General features: G+C 41.8%; 1 protein-coding gene across 23 annotated transcripts in view; it reads right to left on the bottom strand.

Moving 5' to 3' along the window:
• Positions 1-26987, bottom strand: part of IKZF1 (IKAROS family zinc finger 1) — a 73846-nt gene that overhangs the window by 23087 nt on the left and 23772 nt on the right. For 7 of the 23 annotated variants that reach the window (XM_025147045.3, XM_040676069.2, XM_025147047.3 and 4 more), the window contains exon 4: positions 1867-1926. The exons of 15 other annotated variants lie outside the window; for them this stretch is intronic. In XM_025147045.3, the coding sequence (XP_025002813.1) occupies positions 1867-1926 (60 nt within the window). Of the gene's footprint in view, positions 1-1642; positions 1665-1866; positions 1927-26987 lie in introns of those variants that run through there. One more of the 23 variants, XM_046918944.1, reaches the window with a different exon arrangement.

Genomic DNA, 26987 nt, shown 5'->3' with positions numbered 1-26987 from the left:
TCTGTTCCTAGGTCACTTTGAGATTTTTGCATGTGATATTGATTTTGACAGTTCAGGCTAAGTGAAATTAAATTAATAACTGATCAGCATCTCATGGATTTGTCCCAAAGAACAATGAAAATAAGCAACACATCAAAGACAATTGAAAACATAACATTCTCCACTTGGCAGAAGGGTCCTAAGGGTTGTACTGAATTCAGATATTTGTTTTGTGGTTTTACAGGCTAAGTAAGGACAGTGTTCCCATTGATCAAAGAGAACAAACGTTGATTAAATTAAAAAAAAAAAGTGAAGAAAGATGGAAGGAAAAATCAAGAGCAAGGATGGCATCACAGGAAATCATAGGAGAAATAACTGTGTTTTAGGGCAGAAGGATTAGGATCACGAAGCAAGAGGAAAGGCTACCTACAACCGAGCTTCTATTAAGACCAGTTGAATCAACAAAGATGGGCGGGAAAACTGTTCCAACTTTTTTTGGTGACTTCTGTATTATTATCCCATAGGTGACCACTGCTTGCAACTAGAATCAAAATGCAGGTGTGAATTTGGCATAGTCTGACTACATGTGACAGCTTGTAGGTTGGTAGACTATATCTGTCTCAAACCTAAATGTTACAGAAACGGGCCATGGTTCACATCAGCTCACAGTACTGTTCATTCCTCTTCTCTCTGCAGGACTGTGTTATCTTTGGTTTTGTAGAATAAACTATCTTTACAGTTAATTCCTTGTTTTCTGATCTGATGACTTCAGTGGAAAAACAGTTCTTCATTCGGCTCCAAAAGACCAAATCTTTATTTCCTTTCAGTGAAAAACCCAGTACTTCTCCGGAACCCAAGAGGAGATTAATTACTGTAGTGGCTAGCTGTGTATGTAAGGGGTCTGCTTCACCCCATAGAGAGCCAGGTCTCTTTGTGCAACAGCAATTACATGAAAGCCTTATTCCTATGTGCTGCAGTAGCAATGACATAATTAAGCTATGGGCACTAATTACATCAAAGGTTGAAAGATCCTAATGTTCACTTGAAAATGAAATGTTTGCTCAACTTTTCCCTGTGACCTCCTGCAACCTCCCAGGTGTTCCAGCAGGGATGTGCCTGACAACAGGGTCTGAAGGAAAGCCCTGCTGGGAAACATGCTTGGAGTAAAGGCGTTCACCCTTCTGAACACTGCTTGGCTGAACACTTTTTATAAAGTCTGCCACTCTAGGCAGTTGAATGGTTTTTTCCATTAAAAAAAAAATATATATATATATATATATAAATTGTAATAAGGATCATACTTAAGACAGATAAAATACAGATCCAAAACAGCAGGTATCCTTTAACAATTATGTCCTAAAGAGGGGAATAATTTAGAGGTATGGAAGAAAAAAGCAGCAACAAAACAATGATTGCCAAAGATGGTAGAAAAGGCTTATCAGAGGTGTTCTACTGTATTCTACAGAATTAGCAGAATACTGCCCTGTAGTGCTGTTTTCACTGTGGTGAACAGCAGCAATAGAACTATTCACCTTGAGTATATGACAGATTTTCCATAAATCACACAAGTGCTTTCTCTTAATTATAAGAATGATAATTTGTATGTAAATATGTACATAATAACATAATAATTGGTTATGTAAATAAATTGCGTATGCCTCACCTGCTAGGAGTTCGGAGAAGGTGGCTTTTGAAGTAGGCTTTATGTTAAGTTGAAACAAAGCATATATGAACAAAGCAAAAAGATCATACTACTTAAACCCTTTGGAAGCATAAATGGAGAAATGAACATTATTGAGAGGTGAAATGGAACACAAATAAATCACAGAAGTAGGAACTAGATGGAAATGTTCTGAATTCAGTGAGCTGAACTTGCAGTATACTTACGGGAAAAAGATTTGGGAATTATCGCATGAAAGTCCCTAAAGCCTTCTGCCCCATATGCAGCTGCAATAAAGAAGGCAAACAGGATGCTGACTTGTAGAACTGCCAGCAGTAAATGTAAAAGAAGATGGCATTATTGCTGTACAAGAAATACATAGGAGAAAGAGCTACCATCACAGAGGCAACACAGACAGTTGAGGGCAAAGCAGTAGGACAGCAAGCAGAGGAATTCAGACCTCCCTCTGATGACTCTGATTTGTGAAAATGCCACGTTTTCCAAAGCATCCAACAAGTTTTATCGTGTTTTCTAAAAGCATAACCTTTATTGGGCATTCCCCTTGCTTGTAGGTTAACTCCTACTGAAGTCAAGAGGAATTTTGGCTGAAGCATCTAGAAAAAGGGCAAAAAGGAGCAGAGCACCTAGCCCAAATTTCTCCCAGTCCCAAGGAAACCACAGCCCCTGCAATAAGAAGACCTTTTGCTGTCATTCTCTCTTTGCGTGGTAGAGATCTCTTCTTTATCTGTGCTCAGTTCTAGTGGCTGCAGTTGTAAAAGCGAAATTGTATTGTCTTCTTTGCACATCTGATGAGCTTATATAATGGAAGAACAGAGAGTTAGGTTATACATATAGTTGTGTACTGGCACATTTTTCTATATTTCTGATGCCAGTCCTCAGAATGTATCTACAAAAAAGCAGTTGCACGAACACACTATAGTGCACATGTTATGAGTTGCCAAGTGCAAATTAACATGGCCTGGGGTATGTTGATAGTGGTAATGATACAGTTCATTACTTGCTGTTAGCAGTGACAGAGATACTGATCTCCTCAAACTTCACTAAAGCTCTGCAGCAATGCCTCTGGAGCAGCACAGCTCCCCTGAGCAATGCAGCTCTGCATAAAGCAGAGCTGACACCCAGGATGTCCTTGCAGCAATGCTCACCACGGGTTTGCTTTGGGTGGGAAGCTCACTTTAGGGACAAGAGCCGACGCATGGTGAGGTCACATTCCTACTCCTCGCTTCTCACAGAGAATTTACAGGTCTAGTTAGCAAGCAAAATCTCTTCATGCTCAAATTTAGCACATTCTGCAGGCCTGTTTTTCAAAAGAAAGTTATTGTAAAAGGATCCTCTGATGCAGGAGAAGGAACAGGGAAGAGAACCACTCCAGCAGAAATACACAGGACTTTTGTCAAGTCTGACTGAGAAATGGGAGGGGGGGGGGGGGGGGGGAAGGCTGCACAGCTTTATCTGGAGACTTAGACTGAAAAAAAGTAAAACAATACAATTTTTTATTTCTTTTTGAGAGATGTTCTGTCCCTTCCTTGCTATAGTGGGCAAAATCACTCCTGGGGCACAACTAGCTGGGAATCAGACTTTTCAGATACACTGATTAAGAACATTGCATTTGAACAGGTTTCTCAAACAGTTACTCAATACAGTCTTTGTAGAAATAGTGTCTGGTAAATTCATGTCCTTATACACATACATGCAGGCATTAATTACCTGTACAATAATTCATTCTAACAATTTTTCATTGGCTCTTCTAACACCATCAAAGCTTTACTTATTCATTGACTTAAGTTCTGGTGGAGATCCCCTTATAAAGCTCTATGTTTTACTCTGTTTGTACCCTCTCTGTACACCAGTACTGTCTTTGTACTGGTGCGATTTAGGGATGTCTAAACCAAGCCCTTTTTTTGTGTGCAAGGAACGTAGAGTGCATCAGTGTCACTGTATTGCCTGCTCTGCCCTCACCTCCCTGTTGACCTACCCACACTGTGGAAAATTCAACCAAAAGCGGGGCACCCTGCGGGTTTCTTGTGCTATCTGATGCCTAATGAGAACTTCACTCTGGATTTTCCGAAGAGCATTTGAAATTTATATCATGAAGAGTGCCTGCCATGACAAAAGGTGGCTTATGCAAAAGTATTTGGACAAAAAAGAACTGACATGTCAAGGGGAAGAGGGGTGACAATACAATTTATATGTCTTTTCAGATCCAAGCACTGTTTCCTTGGGAAGGGCACTGTACTTGCCTCAGCATGGCACTCAGGCTGGGATGCCCAGAAAGGCATGAAGAGGGACGGGGGCCTGAATCACACTTCCCTGGAAAGAACTGAGCAATGCCAAGAGGGAAGGCAGTTGTTTTGCAATGAGCAAAAGAGTCTGTTAGTGGGGAGAAAGGAGAAACCAAATGGACTTCCTTGGAAACAGGAAGGTTTGGAGGAGCAGCTTTTAAAGGACAAGAGAGTAGGCAGCTGGGGAAAAAGCATGTGTAGGACTAGTGATTTGTCTTCAGCTCCACGTGGGCTCCCTCCCACATATAAACGCCTTTCAAAGTTTTGTGAAACTTTGGTACTAGCACAGTTTTGAATGCCTGGGCTAAAACCTGATTTGAAAGAGAACTTCACATCCCAACTCATAATCTTCTCTGTTGGGTTTTTTAAAGAAGAAATATGGTAAGACCTGGCTATCATAGGTATATAGGGATTGACAGAGTAAAAACAGATCATACTGAAGTTGCTGAGGAATTTGAAGAAATACCTAACTCCCATTGATTTTTACTGGGATTTGAGTACCTTTTATTGCAGTGAAGGTACTTAACTGCATCGTGTGGCATATATGGCATATACATGTCTTAAAGAGTTGTCCTTTAGCCTATCTTTGAAAGTAAGCACAATAATCTAATTTTTGGTCATGGCATTACTCTATGCAAATCCTTGCTCATACTTAGCAGCGAACAGCAAAGAAAATTCTTCTTGAAGTTGTTCCAAATAATTTGAGTGCATGCAGCTTTTTGTTTGGATGGCTCATTTGTTATATCAAGACAAGTCGGAAGCGTTTTGTTGATGTTAGTTGATGATTAACAGTAGCTTAATAATCCAGCAAGAGTTTTGCATGCAGACACCACAGCTATTCAAGCAGCAGACAGATGAAGCTGCAACAGTATTTGACTCATTTGAGCAGTGGATTGAGAGTATTATGGCAAGAAGGAGAAAGCCTTTAACATCATTTGTGCTAGCAAATTATATAAAATGTTGCTACTAAAGTTGAACAAGATGAAAAAAGCATATTAGACTGAAATAAATCACCCCAACATACGAGGCTGTCAACAAAAGCAGCCAGGATCTCTTCCTGTTTACATAAGTGCAAGATACAGGTAAAATAGAGTGTTGCAAGCAATTCTACCTGCTACTTCTTTGATAAGGCACAACAGGTACTCTGTTCTGTGCATCAAACCTTCACACATGGCTATGACCTGGAATCCATACTTTTTCCTTTTCTTTTCATGTCCTACTCATTAACTGTGGCATCAGTTCTATTCATACAACAGAAAGGTACTGCAGGTTGAGGATGTTGTTCTCAGGAATACAAGATACACTGTAGGTTGTTTGTTCACAGAATATTTAAGGATTCATTTTTCACTGGAAAGGCTTGACAACAACAGAGACATTCTTGTGTTTCCATTAACAGTATCTTCACCTTATGAGCTTCTGAAAGGGACATGAAGAATCATGTAGCTGTAAAAAGAATAAAAGCCAACAAAAGGCCTGGGCAGAGCAATCATGATGAGCTATGCAACAATCTGAGCCCATAGTAAATAAAATTCAGAAGATGCATCATGGCAAAGCATGTTAGACATAACTGTTTTGCCAATCTTTTCTACATATAGCACTGCACGGCCCAGTTTATCAGGCATTTGTGGTACCTGCATGTGCAAAAAGCTGAAAGTTAGAGATCAGCTCAGAACTGCCTGAAAGGCTAGAACCTATGATGAGACTTAATTGCTATGGATAAAAATAATTAGTAAATAAAATAGGTTGTATGCAGCCCACGTTGCACAAACTGTTGCACCGGGTTTTGTTTAGGAAAGGAGCCAGCACTTGCCATGTTACAAGACAGTGAGAGCACAAACACTGGGGAGGTGCGTGTCTGAGGCTGGTGAGGAAGCCGATATAGAGCAGGCACCTTATCACTTCACTTGCTAGTCCTGAGTTCTATACTGCAGGCTGCACTGTGGCAAAAAGGGGGTGGCAGATAAAAGTGACAGCTTTTTAATTAGAAGCTCTCAGCTGGATTTTTAAAGGGACACAAAAATTACAGAAAGATGTGTAACAGCACGATTCACAGAGGCACACGTGTAGGTACAGCAGACTGGGTACACTGGATAAGAAGACTGTCCCTGCAGGGTCAGAACTGCCCCCCCCCCCCCCCCCCTTTAACAAGTGCCAATCAGCCCTTGGCAGCCAATTTTGCCCCACTCTAATTTTGGCTTCCAATCAAATGAATATTATTCCAGAAAGACAGGCGTCCTCGGATAAGCTATCTCTGGCGGGACAACCAGCACAAGGTGCTCCACCCTTCTCATCATCCTCCACCACTGTTTCCTTCCACTGCTGCCCAGCTGTGGGCACCTGCAGTGCAAGCCCCAGCGCCTGCCTGCATACCTCGGCTTCAGCAGCATGCTGCAGGGAGCAAAACACATCAACACAGCTTTCTGGGGCTGCACTGAGATCAGACTGCAGGGAAGGCAACTGAACAAACAAGTAACCAGCAAAATGTTTTCTCTCTTGGTATAAAAATAAGGGACTCCAGCTCCACTGCGCAGACTCACAGTAAGCTCCAGTGGCTTAGCCATAGGAATCCTTTAATGTACCAGTGAGGGTGGATAGGTTACAAAGTCAGGTAATGACCCTGAAATCTACTCACATGACTGAGGCTAAGTGCTTTTGACAGTGGGTTGGTGTTTCAGCAGGAAACCATCCAAGAGCCTGATCTTGTTTGTGTTTATAGTTAGTCTTTATCACGCTACTTGTTGATACATCTTGTACTGGGTTTGCGTTGTTTTTTCAAAGAAATAGTAATTACCTGGCTGCTTGATGTTCATCTGAATTGCCAATGAAACAAAGCTTTGAAGGAGAGAGAAAGAGCATTATCAAGAATCATAGAATCATAGAATCACAACATTGGAAAAGACCTACAAGATCATCTCGTCCAACCATCCTCCTATCACCATTACTACCCACTAAGCTACTAAACCATATCTTGTAGCACCTACAAGACATATCAAACCTATTTCTCAAGTTCCGCATGTAACCCATGCTTCCTCTGTAAGGAGCGCTGTGTCCTTCACTGGCCACATGACAGAGAAGCTAAGGAAACTGCTACAGGCTTGTTGGTAACAGCCCTTCTTGATACTTTTCTGTTATGAAAAATAAGCTGGGAAAGGATTGAAGGAAAAAACCGAAGGGAAAGGTTTGCTTACAACCTATAGCAAGAATAGAGCTTGTCATCCTCAACAACTTTGTCTCATCTGATTTTTTTATGTGGGCATTAAAGGATGAGGAAGTACCAAAAGGGCATTTAACAAGAAATTTTTAAAAAGCAAAATAACCTCAAGTAACTATGCACAACAGTGAGGTTAAAACACTCCAAACATATGAAAATATTCCTGACTCACAGAGGTATATCTGTGTGGAAACATGTTTACATGCTAAGTTTTTTACTGGTGAAGCTGCATCCTCCAGAAATTCCATAAACACTGCACTTTACACTCTCCCCATCACAGCAACAGTTGTCCAAGAGAAAAAGTGTCTCATACATTCCATAACCTAACATCTGTAAGGCATCCCTCTTCTCTAACATTTCCACAGGGCATACGTAGGTGAAATTCATAGCTGATTACCTTTCTTCAACTAATGCAATGAAATTCTAGCTAAAGGAAGTCACATGTGGCAGCCTGGGAGAAGGAGAAAACAAGAGCTTTGTAATCACAAAGGCCCCTTGTAGTTCATGCAGAGTGTGCATCTGCAAAAAAGTCTGAGAAAAGGAGTGACTAAGACAAGATTCAACAGGGACACCAAAGACACTCCTTACAGATGAGAGAGACAAGTATTGTCTTAGAAAAAGCCATATGAACGTCACTGGAAGTTGTTCTTACTGTGCTACAAACCTGGGGATTATGGGCATCCCCAGCCAAAGCAAAGGGCTTAGCAAATGCAGAAACATAGAGGGTAAAGTGTAACTACATGCTTAATGGGATCAAGTACGTACAAAGGATGTGAACACCAGTTAGAGGGGGAATTTTAAGCCTAACTGAACAGGGAAAAGCTTGTGAAATCTGAACACGTACACATGGCATTGGTCAGATCTGTACCAGATGAAGATGGTGGTCACTGCTCTGCAGAAGAGCTAGTGCTTGGGAGTCATCCTTGGTCTGTGGAAGGAAGGAGAGGGAAAAGCTTCCAGGCTTCCCACTGTGGTACAGGGAGGGTACAGGGGTGGGAAAGGAGAACTGTTTGCACATTGCTTCAGAGCACCTAAATTTGCCTTGCCCTTCATGCAAAACTAGCCTTTGCAAACTTTCCCCTTTTCATGCTCCACCTGAGTGGACTACATAGACATCCTTCATTTTGTACCTGGAGTGGTACACATCCTCACTGGCTCAGGATCTGGCCTTGTCAGTCCTCCCTTTTGCACATTTACACTACGCCTTCTCAGTCAGTGAGACAGATGCAGGGACTTTTACTGGGGACTGTTTAGCTACTGTGATGATGCTTTGAGTGCTATCTGACACAAATGTCAATAGTTCCCCAGCTGCAAAAGGGTTAGAAGATCTAAAATTAGATTAAGCGGCTGTGTTTAGGTTTGGGGAGGTGCCTATGGGTGCTGGGCCAATGCTGTGCATTGTCAGTCTGCTCTATATAAATAGGAGGTTGGAGGTTGAAATGGAGAGGAATCTTGCTATTTCAGCACTTAAGAGGGAATATTTAATACCAATTTTATTGAATGGCCTACTGTCAAAACAAATTCCAGAGCCGATTCTCCTCCACTGGACAGTGAAAAAAACAACCAAGGATATTGGAATTTGGTTCTAGATTAAAGAAGATCAAATGCAGTCTTCACATTACAGTAGCAAGTTAGATCATCTCTCTCAGGACTGTACAAAGAAGGTAATCCTGAGGTAGCTTGCTTTAGTCATACTACTCCTGAGTGCTGTTATTTTTCTAGAAGTATCTATTTGACACTACTGAAGTTATTTCTTTTTGTGTTGCAGAAATATTGCCAGAAGGTTTTGCAATGTAAACAGCTGCTTACCTGATCACAGTGTGCTCAATAGTCCACTGAATGGAAATCCTAGTCTACATCTGAGGAAGAAGCATAAACTGTTCTACAAAAATCCTAAGGAAATTCTCTGAATATGGGTATACCAGCTAGGTCTTGAGGAGAAAAATATCAAGACAAAATTAATTCCTTCTCATCATATATTACAGTCAGTGCTTTGCCACAGGATCTAGAGTCAATCAGTCTTCCATGCTGGCTGGCAGGGAACTCCCAATGATGCTGGGAGACTCTCAAGAGCTGAAAGATCTGAATTATTCTGGAAGTCTGCAGAACAAGCCTGTTCAAGTCTAGATTTTTGAAGGACTTGTCTTTCCTCACTTCCTTGGCCAGTTTTCTTGTCTGCTTTTTCACTGTTTTTACCTCAGGAAAAACAAAAGAAACTCTCTTTGCCTTCCCTGAACAGAATCCATTCTTAACTATATTAGCACTGTGATAAGTTACCCTTGAGATAGTTTTCCTTTTTGTGAGGCAATTGCAGTGTATACTGTTTCCTTGAGTCTTTGAACACAGCGCTAAGAGAAAAACCTTAATTTCATTAGCTTTCTCTAAAAGCTGACTCAAAAGGAAGAACAGATTATTCCAAAATCCCAGTTTCTCAGAATGAAGAGAAAAAAGTTCATGACAGAAGTTCAGGCTAAAAAAACTTTATGTATATAAAAGATGCTACATCAGGAACTGCCTTTCCTCCTTTTAAGTTCTGTTACACAAATGCAAGAGAGATCAGAATGAAGTCTCGCAGCTAGAGCACTCGGATGCAGGTGGCCGTAACTTTTCGTGCTAAGTGTATATAATTCCACTGAAGGTATTAGTGGTGAAGATACGGTGACTGATATTCATAGAAGGTAAAAACAGTCTTCGAGAATCTTTTCTAATTTCAGAGGCCACATATAAACCATTAGGAGGTTTATTTTAGTAAGGCCATTCTTCCCTAAAAATAGTTCAGGAAGGAGATGACACCCAAAGTGGTCAAGCTTGTGGCAACTTCCTAGCTCTCATCTCTAAGTGCACCTCAGTGGTGATTTGGAACTCCTGAACTTAGGAGTCTCAATCAATGTTCTGAAGGATGTCTCCAGGATCAGAAGGGAGCCATGCTGCAGAAGAATGCTCTAAACTGAAGCTACTTGGACTTGGGGTGCAGCTGTTATGCCTCCAAATGAGAAAGGCCGATATAGTTAGCTACTGAGATCCAGCTTCCTCAAACCTTTAGCAATGCCTAAGGCTGGTGAATGTAAAACAGTGTTTTAAGATTATTTACCTCTTTGTTGAATGAGTAATTTGAAATTTGAAACTCACTGGAAACACAGTCAAGATCACAATCTCCAAACAGTCACAAACACCATGCTGAGTATCAGTATCTTACATCAAAATGCAACCGTTTTCTTCACATGGATAGATCAGCAAAGCATCTAAGCCAGTATGTTTCTGGCAGAGCTTTGAGGGCTACAAGGGTTCAAAGCTTACAGAATAGTAGTTGTTGAATTAAAGGATTTTCAGTAGCACTGCTCTTGAGCCCACTGTCATAAATTGCCCCAAACTGACTATTATGATCAAGTGAAAACCTACATAACTCAGACCACAGAAATTCTTTCATCATGGACTTAATTTCTGGCTGTAGTCCCAAGTAATCTAAGATGTTTTAAACAGCATTCAAACACTGATTGAATTTCTCTAAACTCTTCCACTCATTTCAATACACCTACCTTTTTTTTTTTTAAACAACAGCCTATCAATAAGAGATTTTTACAGAAAGCAACTAATGTTTCGTGGCTCTTTAGCTGGAGGCACTAACAAAACTAGACAATCAGAAAGCACAGATCAGCCTGAAAAACACTGATAACTGAGAAATCAGACTACTGTCTCACGTTCTGTATCTAAATTTTGGGCATCTGGAAGCCAGGTCCACTCTCTGTTCAGCATGCACGTTCAGGCAGGCATGTGTTAGCCTCTCACAAACTCTTTGACATGACTTGCAAACTGATGAGTGGTGAGGTAGTTAGCAAAAATTGACATATCATATTTTGACATATCAATTGACATATTAGCAAAATATTGACATATCGTGGTTTCAAAGCTCCAGAGCTGGTTCAGACACTGCTTCCCTGCAGCAGAGGGAGACTTCCAAATGCATGTTCCACCACAGCACTCTACAGAACACAAGCAACTGTGCAGTAGAGGAGAGTAATTATTTAAATTATTTGGGATTTCAAGTCCCCTTGATTTACAGTGGTGTTTAGACTTCTAACACAACCTGAGTTTCTCAGGATGAGTAGATAAAAAAGAAACCCACACTAAGAATGCTGTTGAACTTGAGTCCAATTGCAGCCATAGATGAGAAACATCACAGCTTCCTCCTTGTCCTGCTTAACAGGAAACCTCTATCTGCTGTTCCTCTAACTCCTTCCACAAACACTCAGAGCAGTCTGGACATATTACCCATTTCCTCCCGACCCACAGTTGTTTATCTCCTTAGCATCTGTCGTGGCCTAGAAGTATGGACCAAGTTCTATACCAGTTGCTATGATGTAAATTTAGATCAACCAAGCAGAAAGGCTTCTAGAAAACTCCAGAAAAAGAAAAGAAATGTGCACCACTAAGTAATGGGTGCCCTAGAAGTAGTTGTAGTGAAGTCTGAGGGAGCGCTTTCCCAGCTGCTGAAACCTCAAGAAAGCTGCATCACCCCCTTGTTCTCACCCATGGCATCTTTCAAATATTACTTAACACACACGCACTGAACTACTATTTTTTTTTTTTTTAAGGGGTGTTCTGTTGCTTTGTTGTTGTTGTTGAAAGGGCAGTGCACTATAAGGCCTAAAGGTCTGCTCAGCTTCCATGCCTTCCTCCACATTCAAGTTCAGGAATACATCAGGTCTTTATCTCTGCTGCAGTAGTATCATGGGAGACCTTTAAACAGGCTGCCATCTCTCACTGCATTGGTGGTTATTCAGTTTGGGACTATCTTAAACTGTGTGGAAAGACATTATCTCAAGTTCCTGGGCCAGAAGCCTCATGACTTTCTGTCATTTCTCTTCCCTATTTATAAATCTTTCCCTTTTTTTCTCTCAGCCCCCCCCTGCTCCCTCTCCACTTGGACCTTCTTCTGCACACTCCTATAGAGGTGAAACTCTATAGCTGCAGTTGTGACACTGCAGTTTGTGTGTCATATTGTAACCGGGTTTCCACATCCTCCTCACTCTGTTGTAAAAGGCCTTGAAGAGGAAGAAGTGCAAATAATGAAATATAGGAAAGCAGGAAAAGAGGAAGCAGTCGAGAGAGAGCAGCCCAACTGAAATGCTAAGAATTATGGAGAAGTGACAGAAAGGGAAGCACAGACCAGGAATTATACTTGGTGGCTTAGAAGAAAAAAAATACAACAAACAAAACATACACAGGCTCAGCCTTTTCTGCTCCTAAAACAATCTCCCAGATTACTCCTTCCCAGCTTTCACTCACTTGACCAGTACTCCCCTTCCCACCTACTTTAAGATAGTTAATGAACTGTGCTACCGTGCGGGCAGCCTGACTTCATCAAACTGAGCCTAACACTCTGCTTCTCATCTTCGTATTAAGAGGATGGACAAGAACAGGTAACATTCTGAGGAAAGAAAGAGGGAAATAAAACACAAAGGAAAGACCTCAAAATGCCTCACCTTAGGGTGAGAGTGCTCGATTAGGCAATGGTTTTCTTTGCTGAGAGCAGAGTGGTGGCAGAGTACTGAAGGAAATTAGCTAAAGAAGAATAGGGATTGCCTAACCAGGCAATCCTGCCTGATTGCCTGGGGATGGAGCAGACAGCTTAGGAAGTCCTACCCCTGAGATCATGTACTGTTCCGTCCTGCTAATTCAGAATGAAACTTGGCTGGAGCAGAATGCATTTAAAATTCACATGAAGAATTTTCTCTTCTCTATTTGTAGGCAAAAGAGATACAAAGCAGAATGTGAATCTATTAAAGAACGGCATATGACTGAGCCTTTTACGCCCCCCCCCCTCTCTCAGGGACTTTTCTGTAAGAATTAATCTGATGCAGGGATGAGTAAAACTTGTAAAATGACCCTCTATAAATATCACAGCCCCTAGAATTATGCAGACTTTTTGAGTCAAGCTCCAGTCTTATCTTATCTGGTGGCTAACTGAATGTTGTAGTTTTTCAGGAAGATAGTGGTGAAATTCTGTATGTAAATGAAGACAGGAGTGTTACACAAAGGTGTACTGCGGTATAATTATTTGCTCATCACTGTGTGAAAACTACCCTGTTGGAAGAGCTGTTCGAAACCATTTGTGGCTATTCCCCCACAAAGGAGGCTGTCAGGAGGTGATAAGAAATGGGTATTAGTGAGGCTTCACTTTCTTTGAAACACTCTTGCACAGCAAGAACCAGCAGGCTCTGATATTTTCCCTACTGTTTATCTGTAAAATAGAAAATATGTTCTGGGCCACTCAATCAGTACTGAGTTCTTCAGCTAAAGTTAATGTACTTTGGAACATGTAGGAAAGAGAAGAGAGGAATTTACCTGTGTATGAAGGAGTTAGCTTCTGATGAACAGCAGCATTCCCTTAGACCTAGTGACTGTTGGAGAGCTGCACTGCATTTCCCATCCTGCAACTCTAAGTGCTCTTGCGCTTCCTTACAGATATAGCAGTAATAGCTCTAGCTCACGATCAAGTATCATATATACTGCAGAAAAGGGAGATTATAAACAGGAGGGAAACCAACTTTTTACATGAGTAGATAGTGATAGGAAAAGGGGAAATGGAAACTAAAGGAGGGGATATTTAGATTAGATGTCAGAAGGAAGTTTTTCACAAAGGGTGGTGAGGCCTTGGCACAGCTGCCCAGAGAAGCTGTCGTGTCCCATTCCTGGAGGCACTCAAGGCCAGGTTGAATGGGGCCCTGGGCAGCTGAGCTGCTGGGTGGCAGCCCTGCCCACAGCAGGGAGCTGGAACAAGATAATCTTTGAGGTCTCTTTCATTCCGAGCCATTCTACTTTGATTCTATAAATACCTTTCTAGGAATGGTAGGGTGATCGAGCTGTATTACTCACAAACAAGTAAAGGCTGATTCTGTGCATACATGTCCATGTACATATACGTAGGTCATAACAGCAGTAATGCACCTAATTTATTTCTATGGAAATTACAACAAAGAGCTCAATAAGACTATTTGATAGAGCAAATTTTCAGCTACAGAACACTACTTTTCAATATAGTCACCAATATTAGCTTTATGCATTTTCACCAGCAATGAACAAGAGCATCCATGTCACTCTTGTAAAAATCTGCAACAGCAGAGGTGGCCTACTGTTTCACAGATGCTTATGACAGCTGAGGGCTGCATCTTCAACTTTTTCTTTGATGAAGAATTCACGTCATTCCATGGACTGTCATTTTGACTCCTGCTTATAGTGATGACACCATGTCTCATCATCATTAATGATGTGGTCCACGAAACTTTCACCTTCAGCCTTATACTGGTTCAAAAGGTCCTAATAAACTTGTGGTGTTCTTTCTTTTCTTGTGTGCACATTTATGGGACCTGCCTGGCACAAACTGCTACATTCCAACACTGCCACCATCATTTCCGATACCGAAGCTGATATTCAGCTCCACACACAGTTCCCTGATCATAATCTGCCAATTGGTGTGGATGAGCTGATCAAGATACTGTTCATTTTGTGCTGTGACAGCTGTGCATGGCTGTCCAGAACGTGGCTTGTCTTTCACATCGCTGTCACCTCTGCTGAAACACACCACTCACCACCACACTGTGCTCACATCCACTGTTTCATCTCCGTAAATGTTCAGCAAGCACCAATGAATGTCAATGGACGCCATTTCTTTTCACATGGAGGAATTCACTGACATAATTTTGCTCCATACACACTTCTAAGTCAGACACCATTCTTTCTGACTGCCCTTCTGCTTCTGTTCGTCACACAGCAACAAAATATAAAGGAATATTGATGGGAAGGTTCAACCTCTACTGCCATCCCACCAACATCTGCCTCTGGCATTGTTCTCCAACATCATAAAATAGGAGGCATTACTTTCAGAGTAGTCCTTCTATATGAGAGAAGGTCTGGTGTATAATTTCAGTGTGAGGGCTATGACCTGAGTGCTCCTGGCTTTTCTGGTTCTAGCGGAGCCCCTCTTAGAACTGTAGAATCATTAAGGTTGGAGAAGACCTGTAAGATTATCTAGTTCAACTGTCCACCTACCACCAATATTGCCCACTAACCATGTCCCTAAGTACTATTTCTGCCCTTTCCTTAAACACCTCCAGGGACAGTGACTCCACCACTTCTCTGGGCACCTTGTTCCAATGCCTCATTCTGAGAAGAAATTTTTCCTAACATCCAACCTGAACCTCCTCTGATGCAACTTAAGGCCATTACTTCTCATACTATCAATCACTGTTACCTGGGAGAAGAGGCTGACCCCCACCTCAGCAAAATCTACCAGAGAGTTGCAGAGAGCACTTCCAAAGACAAAAATCAGTCATGCAGCTACTCAAGAAACAATGCTCTGTCAAGTCAAAAGAGTATTGTAAGAGAGAACTTAGCTTTGGATGTTCTACACAGTAAATGGATCAAATTTGATTTTGGATGAGAAATGGCAAGTGAAAGAAGCAGAAACATTATTTTCCTGTCAAGACAGTCATAATGCTACCAAATGTTAAATCAGGACAGCAGGAAACAGCTAAGCATTGATCTCTACTGCAGCCCTAGCCATAGGGAAAGACATGAGTAGTTTGCTGATTAAGGAGCAATACCACAAGGGGATTTTTATGCTGATGTAAACTTGGAAAAAAAAGAGAATGTTAAATAGCATTAGAAATAGGCAATACTTGGTCCAGAACTATTCTCAGTTTCTCATCGAGTATAAACAGTACTTTAATAATTTTCTTCCTCACAAACAGCGGCCTTCTTCAGCCTACAGAGAGTTTGATAATGAACCAAACTTTATGGCATCCAAGAGGGACAGGGCACTGGATTCAGACTTGGGAAATCTAGGTTTAATTCCTAGCTCAGCCACGGACTTCCTGTGTGGCCATGGGAAAGGCTCTTATTCCATCATGTGCCTTTACTTCCCTATCTGTACATCTTTCAATTCTTTTTTTTTTTAATAGGGATAAGACTTCTTTGTTTGTTTGTTTATGTTTTTTAATGGGGAAACTCAAAAGTTTTGCTACTCTCAGGAATGATTACTGTATCAGAGTGCATGTGTCCTACCTTACATGTGTCCTAACACATGAAGCCAGAATCTGACTGTGCTGTGGTCACCTTCCTGGCATGTGTTCCATAGGAGGCAACTGGGAAGCATGGAGCAGACAGCAGTGGTAGCTGCTATCACTTAGGTGTTGGTGAAAATGCCACACATAATCTGTGAAATGTCCCATAGAATTATACACAAGTAGAAGATTTTTTTTATCATCCCTCCAAGTAAACTTCACATCCATAAAATACTGGAGATCAAGTGCTTGGAGCCCTCAGCCAGCTCTCCTTTATCTGGGATTGCTCCAGGTCAAAAAGGAGACTTTTTCTTCCGCAGGCTATTGCCACAAGAGCAAGAAAGGAACTGTAAGTTTCCTCAGCCAGCCTGTTCCCATGCTACCACTCTGTTTAGAGAGAGAGAGAAGTAGAAGTCACAAAGGTAACTATGTCAAGAAAAAAACAGTGTAAGCTGTTTAAAATATCCAAAACATTTTAAAAATTCCTGCTACACTGCCATCAGTGTGGCAGAAGCTATGAGTGGCCTGAAAAAGGAAACAAGAGAGGGGCTAAGCTTGTACCTTTATTGCAGGACATGACTAAATACTGAAAACTGTGTCATCTCTCATTCAGAACTGTAGAGCTTCTCATATACGTTCAGTCATGAGCTGCGAAATCTCTACAAAACCAAATTACTGGAATATTTTGTAATTCAAAAGACCTTCAGAAGTATCTCAGCAAAAAGAAAAGCCTGGACAAGGATTTGAACTCTTGCAAGTTAAGACAGCTTGAGCAAATACTGAAGATTTACTTCCCTCTGCCTATCCTCACAGCATCAGCCTCACTCACTGTCCCGTCACATCAGTGTTTGACTGTAATTCCACCCATTGCATTGGCACAGCCCTGGACTCTTGCCTATATAAATCAGACATAGTGATCGAAATTTGGCCTCCCATAAGTGTTTATGATCTTTTTAGACTATCAGTTTTGGCATTTTCCTGCCCTCTCAGCATTTATGGAATATTTGAAAGTGTCTAGCAGGCAAAATTTTGTCAAACTTCCTCTCCACTCTTGGTCTCATGTCCTAGGCAGTGTAAAGTGCCCTTGGAGGACTCTTTCTGTCTCTTTTTAAAACGTGCTCAGTTTCTGCTTCAAACACTTTCCAAATATTGCAATAAAGCACCCATCTTTACCAAACTGAAAGAATTCTAAAAGTGTGTTACAAGTTTTCTGCTCTCAACTGTGACTTTCAAGCAGTCACATTTATTGACCAGTGACAGAGCCTATTAGGATGTTAAATAGGGATGATTTTTAGACAGGCAAAACTCTGAAGTTCTAATGCTGCGTCTAAATATATGTATGTATATGAGTCTGTTTGTGTGTTCAAGGGAGCAACACTGAACTCAAGATCTGAGAACCGGTAAGTCTCAAAGTCATACCCTTACTTTACACAGAAATTGATCATTTTGAAAGGACTACTCACACAGTGACTAGTTTCTCCCTAAACCAGTGTCTCTAAGTTCATTCCCATGTTCAGCGTCAATAAAATATAAATCCTAGGCTGCTTAGGCACGTGAAAAGTCACTTGGTATGGTACTACAATTAGGAAACCTCCACCTATGCCATGAACTACCATATTGGAACTACTTGTTGCTACCAAGCTGGAGAGTGCATCAAAACTATTCAGTCCAGGATTAATAATGCACCTAAATATCATGATAGCACCCAAACTGCGTGGTTGAATTAAGAGTAAGACAAATGAAAAGGGTGAAAATCTTCCCTCCTAAAATGCAAAGCAACTTTATGGAAAGCTGTTATTTCTTATTAGCTAGAGTAAACTTAGATATCTGGGCCATGTTTGCCCTGCTCTGTGGAGTACAGTGTGAGGTCTGGAAATCAAACTAAATCTTGCAAATTCCACCATCTGTGAACACATGTAATCCGAAAATACAACTTGCTGTAGTGGATCATACGGGCTAAGCCAGGCCACTGCCAGGTAAGTGTCAGACTTTGCCTTTAGAATCTGACTATTAACTGGTAAGATGGTCGGAAAAGAGACAAAAACATCAGACAGACCAGTGACGCTTTGTTCATTTGGAAGAGAGAATCTCAAGGAAAGAAACTACTGCCTTATCCAAAACAAAAAGCCAAAGTCATAATGGCTGAGTACTTGTGAGTTTCTAAGGTGCTCAAAACCATGTTATTCCAGTATCCTAGTGGCAGGCTGTGGATTCCCAGAAACTGTCAGACATCAGGGTTGTCACTTCTCTCATCAGTGCTGAGAGCTCTCCTGGACACCAGGACAAAGTTCGGCTCATCCAGCACCTCAAATTCCTTTTACTGAAAGGCACTGTTGCAGTGAAAGGCTGTGGGGTCATGCCTTCATGGTAACGTGCTTCTCAAGTGTTTGCAGAAGAGAACGTTGAAAGTTTCATTTTCTGTTGTCATTTTTTTATCGGATGAATGTGCAGTGGCTGTTAGCAGTGCAGGACAGTGGCATGCTGAGACTAACCTTCCCAGCAAGTCTTGTGAAATTTGCTTCTGCTGATGCAAATGTGCTATTTGCTAGAGCTCCACGTTGCTATCTGATCAACTCATCCTAGGCCTGAACGTGAAAAACACAACCCACAGCTCAGAATGTGGGGATCACTGTGTTCTCAGGAAGTATGCAAGTAATATAACTATCTTTGCTCTCTCTCATCGAAGGTAAAAAAGAAGGGTGAAAAAAAACTTTGTACAGCAAACACCAGTCCTCACGCTGGTGAGGTAGGCTGGAGACTGCATTTTGCTTAACAAGCCTTGCCTTTGTAAGGGTCATACATTGCACCTAACTGTAGCTCCTCAAGACATGAATATGAAGAAGATTCCCTGTATATCAACCACTGTTGCTTTCTGCAATGGGAGTACAGAAGGGTCCATCACTATATCTGTTGCAGTTGTTCTTTTAATTGTGTCTTTGTACTCATGTGCTCAGTTAGTTACTGAAAGATCTACAAGTTAGGCATGCAACGGTTTTTAGTGGAAAGCTGTATCTCAAACGAGAGATAAAAAATATTATATCCGCTTTTTCCATATGATTATTTCAACATGTTAGTAACCTATCCCTCTGTTATGAGGACCAGATTTCTCCCAAAGCATCACTACACAGTGCTACATTTAGAATAGGACTATAGAAGAATCACCTGAAGAAACCATTTCATAAACCTAGTCCTCACTCTCCATTACAGAATTTGTCTGACTGACACTGTAGGAAATAAATTGAAGAAAATATCTGAATGAGTGAATGAGCAGCACTTAAACTGATGCCCAACAAAGGTAACTGGACAATCTCTGTTCACACCAGGAGAGCTCACAGGGCTTGAGGGAGTCTATGATCACAGCATTGTTGGGGACAGTGACCTCTGTTTTGCCTTTTCCTCAGAGAGGAAGCCCAGGAGACCACTTGGCCTCTTCTTAGAGAAGAGGTGACCTCCCTCTATATAGGGGAGCACTGCCTACAGGAGATTCTCTCAGGCCTCTGGAGCCTTTGGTCACTTTCCACTGTGTGTCTCCTTGGGAGCTTCAGTGTTGGAGGTGGCTGCCATCCGCTCACTACCTCCTCCATGCCATCCTTGCTGGGCTAGGCTGCGCTGTGCACGAGTTCTGCTGGGTACCACCTCTATGATGAGGAATGGAGCATGGGTCTCCCTCTCCTTTATGCAGCACTTCCTTTCTTCTTTAACTTCTTCGTGGCCCTTGTAGAATTATGACTTCCACCTCTATAGCACAGAGGTTCCTAGGGTCTACAGAGACTGCAAAAGCCACAACGGGTACAAACATATCTTCCTCAGCCACTGCCCACTTCCCAAATGGAATTTACACTTAGATTTCTTATAGGGATACAGACAAGTTAGCAGGAACTAACATTTTCCCCTTTTAGGTTTGAAAAAAATATTTTTGTTACATGCATTTATTTTGCAGATTGCATGTCTGAAGGATCTTTTCTTTCTGCCTTAAAAGAATGAAAAGCTCAGCTTTCAAGAGAAATGCTCTTCTGTGTACAAGTGCCCTCTTTCAGTCTTTTACCCACACGTACACACAGAGAAATTCAGTTTTGCAAGCATATAATTTTATGTGTGCAGACCTACATTATAGCTTTGTATGTACATATGTGTTTGCATATGTGCTTACACACGTAAAAAAGAGAAAGTGGAATAAATGACTCCCTTTGGCTGGAAAATGCACAGTTGTTTCGAACTTCAATGGGAGTATTAGAGAGAAGCAATGAATTACAAAAAGTTGTAGGAATGAAAAATATTTTTGCATTGGCTCTTTAACTCAAAGGGCTAAATCGTGTATTGTATAAATCAGTCTCTTTCACAGCCCAGAGGAGAAGAGCTTATTAGCAGTGGTTACAGTATGCAGCAAATGTACAGACTCATTAATGTGTAATTACAGAACAAACAATATGAGACTTCTCGAGACTGTTTTGCAGGGAGAAAAAAAATCCACTTAACACCACAATAAGCCCATGATAGGATACCAATTTTACTAGGATCTGCTAGCAATGTAGTGGTAAGATTAAACAAATGTGTTGCTACCAGAGGTAATGTCTCATTACCATTATTCATTCCTTGTCTTTTACATGTGTTAGGCTCTAAGGCCACTGAAGTCTTCTGCTAGCACATTATCATTTCTCATTTTTATTTCTACTTGCCATTATGTGGACAAATGGGCAGGAAAAGACTAGTTCCTATTTGACTTCTAGATAAATTGCTGTAGGTCCACACCTGCAGTACACAGAGTCCCACAGCCTACTGGCCCACAGGGCTCCCCTGCCTCCCCTCCAGCTTTCAGCAGTGTGAGGTGTTGGTTACAAAAGCATTTGGGTTCTGGAAGGAAAACTGAGTAACCGTGATGCAAAAGTGAAGGTGCCTCTGTGGTAAAATCACGTTGATATTGAAGGGCTATTCTCAGCTCCTTGCTCACAGCTCCAGCCATGCACAGAGCTTTGCATTTCCATACCAGCAGGACAAGGAGTGGGGAAGCAGAGGGACTAGCCGGGTGGTTTCCTCAGAAGAAACAGTGAAATTAACAGCCTGTATTGTGAACACAGACAGCTGGAGGTTGGGGTTGGAAGGGATCATGAATAACTCGACGCTTTCTACCTAGGTGTTTCTTTTTGTATGTGACTCTTGGCACAAAAAGCAAGCAGCGGGTCTCAGTCCAACTCACTGACCTCACATGGAGGCAAATGAATTTATTGTGGTGAATTCTTGACACACGTGTTCTCCCTAAAAAGAAACTCTCATATGGAAAGAACTGGAAAGATAGCTCTGAAACACAGATGTGGTGTGAGGGGCAGAAATGGCACAGTTCCCTAGTTGGCAGAAGCCATTTCAGTGCTAGTGAAACCATCCCACTTCAACACCAACCACGGTCACCACTTCCGAACGTTGCGACACGTATTCACAGCAGGAAAAAATAGGCTCAATATCTCAGTCCATGTAATGGTGAGGTTCACAGTGCTGTGAATGTGAAGGGACTGATCTCCCTCCAAAAAACAAAACAAAACAAAACAAAACCCTTAAGCCATCATTAGAAATTACAACACAAAGCTCTCAGTTTAGAGAAAAATATAACACTAAAACCACCAAAGATGTGGGAAGTTCAAATCCATGGTGAGGATGTTGGCCGATCACAGCTTCTTACCAATACAGGATGCTTTTAAATGATGAAATATGGAGAGTGAATATTTCCCCTTCTATTAATTGCAACACAGCTGAAAGTGTCACCCACTTTAGCTAAAACCCGCCTTTCCATTGCACTACACATTTCTGTTGCGTTACTTAATCAGCAGGGAGGATAAAATCATGTGCAGATACTCTGTTATATGAAGGAATTAGCAATTCCCCATTTTCTTTTCTTTTTTAAGAGCAGGGATCAGTAAGCAGGCGAGTTCTTACATTGTTCCATAAAACAATCCACAAGTTACTGACAACTCTGGTGAGAGCTACTTCCTCAGAAGTAACATTTCCATGGTAAAAACAAATGGTTTATGTGGAAGTTCTCCTTACTCTGCAGCACAGTGACTACTGGATCTCTTTTTTTTTAAAAATCAGACTCTCATGTGGCTTGGAAGGGTGGAAGTCAATTCATTCTGCTACATTTCTCCATCTTTGCTCTACTTACCACACTTCCCATGCTAGATGCTTTTGGACTACCTCTGGGGGAGGAGGAACGGGAAATGGATGGTGAAAACCAAAGAGCAAAACATGGACCTTAACTTTTATTTTTGGAACAATCCTGTTTTGGTTTTCAATTTCGAGTAATTTTGTGTTGTCTCTGCACTTACTAATTCTCTACAAATCTTCAATGGAATTCTTAATTCTATTTTTATTTGCCGATTTTGGCGGGTTACAGCCAAAATGAAAGGAGCAGGAATAACTCCTGCTTCGGTGTCTATGGTGTTGCTATGAATGACAGTAAAAGGACAGACTGGATACCTTCTTGGGATCTCCTATGCCTATAACTTAAGGCACCTAAATGCTTCTGAAAAATGTATCCCTAAACTACAACAAACAGAAAAACTAGGCATTATTCTTATCTTAAAATTTGTTCAAAACAAGGAAAGAGAAGCAGACCCCAGATGGATTACTTTATTAGGATACATGCTCCTTGCATGTGCACCTTTACAATGCAGAATTCACCTACTTGGGAGGGTGGGAGCAGCAGAAAGTGTCTCACACTGCATGCTGCAGGCTACTTTTGGGCTGCTGCTGGGCTGGCTCACTTACAAAGAGAAGCAGTTTGATGAGGTAGAATAATTCCCAATTATCTGCTTCTGGAGGCCAAAGGCCTGGGGTCCCAGTTGCTTCACATTCACTTGTTAACAGCTTGTTGTGGTCACACTTCTTCACCATAAATGACACACTGAGAGTGAGCTATGGCATTCCTACCGACTGCACATGTGGCAATGTTTTCTCCAGGAGATACCATCTTACAAGGCTTCACACTTGAAGACTTGCCCAGTGAGCTCAATGAGAATGGTTCAAGGACAAACGTCTGCCCTGTTTTGATAAGGGATGTTTGTTCTTGGCTTTAGGATTACAGCTCTAAAAATGAGCTTACTCCATGAAAAGGCTTGTTCTACACTGGGGAAACCTGTAGGAACATGGCAATGCTACAAATCTCTACCGTGGGGATGAAGCCATAGTACCACTGTATTTGCAGATTTTGCAGTGGAATAGAGCCTGGGGAGCTAGAGATGAAGTTGTAGCAACATGAGGAGAGTCTGAACAAAATCAAAATGGTGTCCCTGTGGGAGTAGGTGGCCCTCATGCTGCACCTCAGCCCAGTCATTAACCTTTTCACCCACAGGACACTCCTGAAGAGCACTCAGGTTGAACATGAAGTTCTCAAGACAAAAAGCAAGCCTGCAACAAACAGCAAACAGGAGACAGTGGCACTGGGAGGTCCATCCAAACCCTTGGTGCAAATTCATTCCCCTAAAATAGCCTGAGGATTGGCAAGGTGCATTTAAAGAAGTCCTCCCCAGCTTAAAATATTGTCCCACTTCCAGCCAAAGCTCTGCATTTTTGAACTGTGCTGCAGCCACGGCAGAGATCCTGCTAGATAATTTTAACTCCTGAGCTAGAAAGGGGCTTATCTCTGAGGCACATCTCTTCTGTTCAGATAAAGACAACTTCCTCTAACTGCAGATTAGATCAGCAGGCGCAGTATCCGTACTTAAAAGCCACACAGCTAAACATTCTGCATGTCTCCAGTTCAAACACTTGCTGCTTTCTCAACCACAAAGAAATAAAACTTGCAGAGCTTTCCCTGTCTTTGGCACTGATGTACCCCTCTCCCCCACCCCCAAAACCACAGCAGCACCCAGCAGGCACTGATGGAATTGGCTGCAACTCCACAAACTACACAGCCCTGGAGAAATAAGAATAATATTAATAGCTTCATCACCCACTGCAACATTATGTTGCCACACAGTGGCAACAGGAGCCATGCTTCCACCAAATGGATGAGGAGTGGAAAAGCTCCTTGCAAAAAAAAAAAAAAAATCCAGAAATTTTTAGAAGCAATTCTATTCTTGGTAGGAAGTGTTGATCTGCCTGGAGGTAGGAAGGCCCTACAGAGGGATCTGGATAGGCTGGATACTGGGCTCAGGCCAAAAGGATGAAGTTCAATGCGACCCTTTTCCAACCTGAGCAGTTCTATGATTCTATGATAAGACTAAGTGCTAGGTTCTGCACTTTGGCCACAACAACCCCAGGCAACAGTACAGGCTGGGGGTAGAGTGGCTGGAAGACCATACGGAAGAAATGGAGCTGGCAGTGTTGGTCAATGCTCAACTAAACATGTTTATATGTAAGTTATTACCTATAGCAGAGCTTGGCTCTGGCAGCGTGGCTTTTTAATCGCCCCATATTTCCCACATTCTGCATCCCACTCTTGCATATTTCTTCATGCTACACACAGCAAAACACATCTTTGTAGACTGGCACATACTGTATATCACACAGGAAATACAGAAGGGCATTTATGAAACCTGTTTTCTGGCTTCTCCCACTACACCACCCTATTCTCCTCTATACAAACTCCCAGAAGAGTTTTGCATGAAAAATAATCCTGACAAAAAATCCCCCACTCAAAATCAGGTAACCCATAATGACAGGATCTTAGAGCACACAGTACCCAGTCCATAGTGGGGACTGGCACTTTGGAGCTAGAAATGGGAGCTTCAGTCCAAACGAGAAGGGAGATTCCTAACTTCCCTATTTCTAAAAGTTCCTAAAATACTTCAGTTACAAGTTTTTCAATTCCTTCAGAAGTCTCCTCAGTCACACTGAGGAGACTTTTTTCATTGTGGAGAGTGGAGCACTCTAAATACTGTTCTTAAAGCTCCCCAGAATTTCTTGAAGCCAGTTTTCACTCCATCTCAGGCCTGGAAGAACTACATTAGGTGAGGATTTATCAGCAATTATTTACAAAGGCTAATCAGCTCCTACAGACTTCCATACCTTTGAGCAACGAAGATGTACATACAAAATCTGAGCAAGCAAAGCACATTACACAGCTCTCCAGGTTCTGTTAGTTCTCTGAATAATCATATGTCCATGCACATACATGTCACACAGGTATTTTATTGCTTATGCACAACATACAGCCCTTATAGCCAGCTAGCTCCCACACGAGGGTGCCCAAAGCCTCTTTGCTCCGGCAGTCTTTTCTTCAGCCCATTTCCCTACCCTACCAAAGCTTGAGGAGGGCTGCAAGGTGGACCTGTCTCAAACAATGGGACCAATTTTGCAAGCTGGGGTGTGGCACTTCCCTTTTTGGCTTTTCTCCTTTTCTCCCTCTGTCTTCAGCCTTTCCACACTTTTACTCTGCCTCCACCCAGCTCTGTATAGTTTGCAGTATACTGATGTAATGGCAAACTGTTGTGGTTGGTCTGGTGGCCCTTTGAAGTGCTTGTGTCCTTGCTCACAAATGCTTGAGCTCCTTTTAAGGAAGTAAAGCAGTTCAGAGCAAGGACACTTGCCTGCACCATTAAGTAGCTACTGGTACAGGCTCTCACATCTAAATGCCCATGGCAAGAGTGAAAACCCCCAAATGTAACAACAATGCCATGTTCCCAATGCTGCTAGCTCTAGGGGAGTATCAGAAGGCTCCTCCCTTTTAACTTATCTCCCCCTGCTAGTGTCCTGGATTTTAAAGAAATAATTTCTCATTTCACATTAATCTGCTCTGTCATGCACTGATGTCCAGGACCACCTTGGCTTGCAACATTGGGTATCTCTGTCAGTTATCCAACAGTTTCAACCCCATTTTGTGAGATGAACCATCCCCACTACCTCCTCTCAAAAAGAAGACTATCTATACATACTGTGCATTCCAGGTCCATGCTGTAATCCGTGACTAAGATTTTTTGACAAGAAAGCCATGAGTTATGCACTGGAATTCTAAACGGTCATCTTCAGCATCAGGCAGCTGCCAGAGCAGAAATATTGACATCCTGAGCCCACAGCTACTTTCTAAGTCCAGTGAAACTGTGAGAGGGCTTTTCCTTTTTTATCCAGCAACGGCTAGGTATGGTATGGGCAGTTATGGATAAACAGGTTACCTTCTCAGACAAGCATTACCACTGCAACAAGTAGCTCTTTATGCATTAAATAGGGTCTGAGTAACAGCTCACTGACTTATTAGCTTCCCACACATGGCTCGAATTAGGATACAGTCCCCAAGCAGAAATAGTCCTAAATTGAAACCATCTACCACACACAGGATGTTCAGTACTGATTATCCACAAAAGATGCACGCAACATTTAACCTGAAACTTGAACAGAGGCAGTAGAAATCATCAGAAGATATTTCACATCAGCTTCTGCATTACAGGTTAACATAGGAAATACAGCTGCTCATCTAAAATAAGCTACAAAGAAATAATTGTTAATGGAATATAATTTCAGTTGGATGTGTATTTCTAAATATCTCAGAAGTTCAGAAGGTATTAAGGAGCATCACAGACCAACACAGATGGTAAAAGGGAGACTTTTTGTGTGTGCATGCCTTAAAAACCTAACTGTTGCATTTATGGCCCCATAGTGTCCAGGTAAACACAGAATCACAGAATGCTAAGTCTGAGAAGGAAATCTAGGATGGAGAAGATGGCAAGAAAGAATGAAGATTTAGTGGACAGAGCAGCAGAAATAAAATTTGCAAGAGGAAGCTGCTCAACACTTAACAGTGTTCTGTGATTTACAACATCAAAAACATAGCAAGCTCATGAAGGATA

This window comes from Gallus gallus, chromosome 2 (genome assembly GCF_016699485.2).
Source record: "Gallus gallus isolate bGalGal1 chromosome 2, bGalGal1.mat.broiler.GRCg7b, whole genome shotgun sequence".
NCBI lineage: Eukaryota > Metazoa > Chordata > Aves > Galliformes > Phasianidae > Gallus > Gallus gallus.
This window is presented reverse-complemented; position numbering and strand designations above follow the sequence as displayed.